The following is a 4,798-nucleotide window of genomic DNA, read 5'->3' as shown; positions in this document are numbered from 1 at the left end:
AAATAATTAGAAACTTAATGTTTCCCAAATAATGACTTCCCTTTTTCCCCGTCTCCCCATCCCTTGGTAGCCTCTAATAAGCTTTGGTCTCTATTGCTATTGTTATGTGTGGTTGAGTCAGTTCTGACTCATAGCGACCCTGTGTAGGGTTTCCTAGGAACTGCTGGTGAGTTTGAACAGCTGACCTTGCAGTTCAAACTGACCTTATAGTCAAGGGCTTATTCTACAGCGCCATGCCAGGACTCCTATACATTTGCTTAATTCTAGCTATTTCATGCATGTTAAATAATACACTATTTGTCCTTTTGTGGTTGACTTACTTCACCCTGCATAACATATTCAAGGTTCATCCATGTTTTAGTGTGTATAAGGATTTAATTTCACTTTCTGGCTAAGTAACATTCCATTGTTTGTCTATAGCACATTTTGTTTGCCCATCCATCTACAGCCCAATTAGTGTTTTGAGTACAATAGGAGAAGGAAAGTTTGATAATTGGGGAGAACAAAGAGCAGTCAATCTCAGTAAGGAGGTTATCACTAGAGGTAGGACTGAAAGTGGGGAGATGGAATGGAGCTTTCTACTGAATATGTAATATGTAGTAATTAGACTCTCAGTTAACAAACCCCAGTAGAAAGAAACCACATTTTAGCTGATTTAGATTAATAAATTAACTGTCTCTAAACTGCTACCCCCACTTTACTAGTAACATTTTCTTCTACTCCCCCAACAAATGGCAATTCTTAACATGCTTACTTAGTGATATCTGGTATATGTACACATTAGTTAAGTATCTACCTTTTTCTATGTATTTATATATTATTTATAATTTTCATAATATTTTCATTCAATGTTTTCCTTTAAAAGACTGGCATATTTTATATCATGACAATAATATGTTATGTAAAATTTTGTGTCTGACTTTTCTCCTTTCACAGGGTATTTAAATAATCTGCAGCACTAAATAATCTTCTTAATAATTATGTGTAATGGCTAAAAATATTCCACTGAATGGATTCACCATAGTTTGGTCAACTGGCCATTCTCCCATACTTAGATATTTAGATCGTCTCTCACTCTCTTTTAATAACCACTCATCTGTCAGTTTGTTGTACTGTGGTGACTTACATGCTGCTGTGATGCTGGAAGCTATGCCATCAGTATTTCAAATACCAGTAGGGTCACCCATGGTATAAGTTTCAGCAGAGCATTCCAACTATTACAGACTAAAAAGGAGGACCTAATAATCTACTTCTGAAAAACTGGCCAGTAAGAACCTTATGAACAGAAGCAGAATATTTTCTGATATAGTTGCTGGAAGATTAGCCCCGTAGGTTGGAGGGTACTCAAAATACATTTGTGTAAGAGCTACCTCCTCAATGGAGAGTTCCTTCATGATGTAGATGGAGTAAAGCTTTTAGGACCTTCATTTGCTCATGTGGCATGACTCAAAATGAGAAGACACAGCTGCCAGCATCCATCAATAATCAGAAGGTGGATATACAAAATATGAATCTAGGAAAATTGGAAGTTGAGAAAAATGGAACATAATGCATAAAGATTGGTATCTTAGGTATTAGTGACTGGTATTGATCATTTTGAATAAGACAATCATATGTTCTGCTGTGCTGGAAATGACAATTTAAGATAAATGGTATTGTATACATTGTCAATAACCATCTTATGATCTATCCTGAAATGCAACACTGTTACTGATAAGCTATAATATCCATATGCCTATAAGGAGGGCAAGAGTCCTGGTGTGGCAATGTAGGATAAGCACTGGACTGCCAACTGCAAGGTCAGCAGTTCAAACCCACCAGCTGCTCCTCAGAAACCCTATACAAGGTCGCTAAGAGTCAGAACTGACTCAATGGTGCATAACAACAACGACGACAAGGAGGACAAGTTAATATGAGCATTATTCAAATTTACATACCAGCCACTAATGGCAAAGATGAAGAGATTAAAGATTTTTACCAACTTTGGTAGTCTGATATTGATCAAACATACCAAAAGGTGTACTGATAATCATTGGTGATTGGACTGCCAAAGTTGGAAACAAAGAAGAATTGGCAGCTGGAAAATATGAGCTTTGTTGATCAAAACAGTGCTGAAACTGCATGATAGAATTTTGTAAGACCAATGACGCATTCATTGCAAATACATTTTCAACAACATATATGGTTTATAATCAGAAAAGGTGTGCCTGAAGGTTGTTTCTTTTCACCATATTAGTCTCTATGCTGATTATCTATTATGATCATTATTCAAGAAGTTGGATTATATTTATTGATACCAAAAATACATATTCATGATAAACACTCTTAGAAAAATAGGAATAGAGGGGGACTGTCTCAACTAGATAAATAGCATCTACAAAAAATTCACAGCTAACATACTTAATGTTAAAAGATTAATGATTTCCTTCTAAGTTCCAGAACAAGACAATGATGCTTGCTTACACCATTCTTATGCAATATAGTGCTTGAAATTCTAGTTAGGGCAATAAGGCAAAAAGGAAAATAAAAGGCAAACACATTGGAAAGAAAGAGTTGATGCTGCTACTATTTGCAGATAACATGATTGCCATCCCAAGGAATCAATAAAAATAGCCTCCAATAATCAGCTGAACACAAAAATATTATTTCTATATATTAACAATGAGCACATAGACACTAAATTGAAAATACAATTTCATTTCTAATTGCTTTTAAAAATACAGTACTTAGATGGCAATATATAAAAAAAATCATGTATAGGATTTGTATGCTGAAAACTACAAAGCCCTGATGAAAGAAAACTAAGATCTAAATAAATGAAGAAACATACTATGTTCATGGATTGGAAGACTCAACATAGCAAAGATATCAGTTCTCCTCACATTGCTAGTCAGGCCTAGCACCATTCCTATAAAAATATCAGAAGGATGGATTTTTTGGTAGCTATATGCAGGCTGGGATACATCCTACCATAGGATATTGTTGTTAAGTGCTGCTAAGTCAGTTCTGACTCATAGTGACCCTGCATAGGGTTTCTATGGAATGGCTGTTGGTTTTGAACTGCTGACCTTGCAATTGGCAGTCTAGTGCTTATCCTACATCGCCACACCAGGACTCTTGCCCTCCTAATAGGTATATGGATATTATAGCCTATCAGTAACAATGAAAAATACCATGGGTTGGGTCAGGCCCACTGAAGTGCTCAAAGTGACATCTTTGCTTTTGCACACTTTAAGAAAATCTTTTGCTGCAGATTTGCTCAATGTAATATTTTGTCTGGTTTGTTCATTGCTGCTTCCATGGGCATTGATTGTGAATCCAAGTAAAATGAAATCTTTGAAAACTTCTATCTTTTCTTCATTTATCATAGTATTGCTAATTGGTCCAGTTGTGAGGAGTTTTGTTTTCTTTTACACTGAGGTGTAGACCATACTAAAGGCTGTGGTCTTTGATCTTTATTAGTAAATGTTTCAACTCTTCTTCACTTTCAACATGCAAGGTTGTGTCATCTGCATATCTGAGGTTAATGAGTCTTCCTCCAATCCTGATGCCACGTTCTTCTTCATATAGTCCAGCTCCTCAGATTATTTGCTCAGCATAGAGAATGAATAAGTATGGTGAAAGGATACAAACCTGATGTACACCTTTCCTGATTTTAAACCACACAGTAGAATCTTGTTCTGTTTGAACAGACTCCACATGAATACAATAAAATGTCTGGAATTCCCATTCTTTGCAATGTTAGCCATAATTCACACAACTGAATACCTTTTCATCGTCAATGAAACACAGGTAAACATCTTTCTGGTATTCTCTGCTTTCAGTCAAGACCCATCTGACATCAGCAGAGATCTTTCTGGAATCTAATATGTGTCAGTTTTTCATACTATTATGGCTTTCATGTTGCTGTGATGCTGGAAGCTATATCACTGGTATTTCAAGCACCAGTAGGGTCACTCACCCATGGTAGGCAAGTTCCAGTGAAGTTTTCAAACTAAGAACAGACTAAGAAAGAAGGAATCGGTGGTCCACGTCTGAGGAATTAGCCTCTGAAAACCTTGTGAAAATCAGTGAAACACTGTCAGATGTAATGCCAGAAGATGAGCCCCTCAGGTTTAAAAGGTACTCAAAATATAACTGAGGAAGAGCTACTTCCTCAAAACAGAGTTAACCTTATTAATGTGGATGGAGCAAAGCTTTCAGGACCTTCATTTACTAGTGGGGTGCTACTCAAAATGAGGAGAAATGGCTGCAAACATCTATTAATAGTCAGAATGTGGAATGTATGAAGTATGAATCTAGGAAAATTAGAAGTTGTCAAAAAATGAAATGGAACACATAAAGATAGCCTAGGCATTATTGGCTGAAATGGACAGGTATTGATCATTTTGAATCAGATAATCATATGGTTTACTAGGGTAGAAATGACAAATTGAAGAGAAATGACATTGCATACATCATCAGAAAGACATTTTAAGATCTATCTTGAAATACAATGTTGTCAGTGATAGGATAATATCCATAAGCCTACAAAGAAGACCAGTTAATACAAGTATTATTCAAATTTATGCACCAACCACTGAAACCAATGATGAAGGAACTGAAGAATTCTATCAACTTCTTCACTATGAAACTAATCAAATGTAGTCAAGATGCATTGATAACTACTGTTGATGGGAATGCAAAAGTTGAAACAAAAAGGAGGGATCACTTCCACCCAAGAATCCTCTACCCAGCAAAGCTGTCAATCAAATACGATGGTGTAATCAAAACATTCCAGGATACGCAGAAGCTAAGG

The 4,798-nt window shown here is 36.1% G+C and overlaps 1 protein-coding gene across 1 annotated transcript in view; it reads left to right on the top strand.

Moving 5' to 3' along the window:
• Positions 1–3,738: 3,738 nt before the first annotated feature.
• Positions 3,739–4,798, top strand: part of SCTR (secretin receptor) — a 100,546-nt gene continuing 99,486 nt past the window's right edge. Inside the window, exon 1 of the mRNA XM_006868743.1 lies at positions 3,739–3,792. Within this exon, the coding sequence (XP_006868805.1) occupies positions 3,739–3,792 (54 nt within the window). The remainder of the gene's footprint in view (positions 3,793–4,798) is intronic.

Source organism: Chrysochloris asiatica, unplaced genomic scaffold (assembly GCF_000296735.1).
Source record: "Chrysochloris asiatica unplaced genomic scaffold, ChrAsi1.0 scaffold00123, whole genome shotgun sequence".
Lineage (NCBI taxonomy): Eukaryota > Metazoa > Chordata > Mammalia > Afrosoricida > Chrysochloridae > Chrysochloris > Chrysochloris asiatica.
Note: the sequence above shows the minus strand (reverse complement) of the source record. Positions and strands in the feature narration are given on the sequence as shown.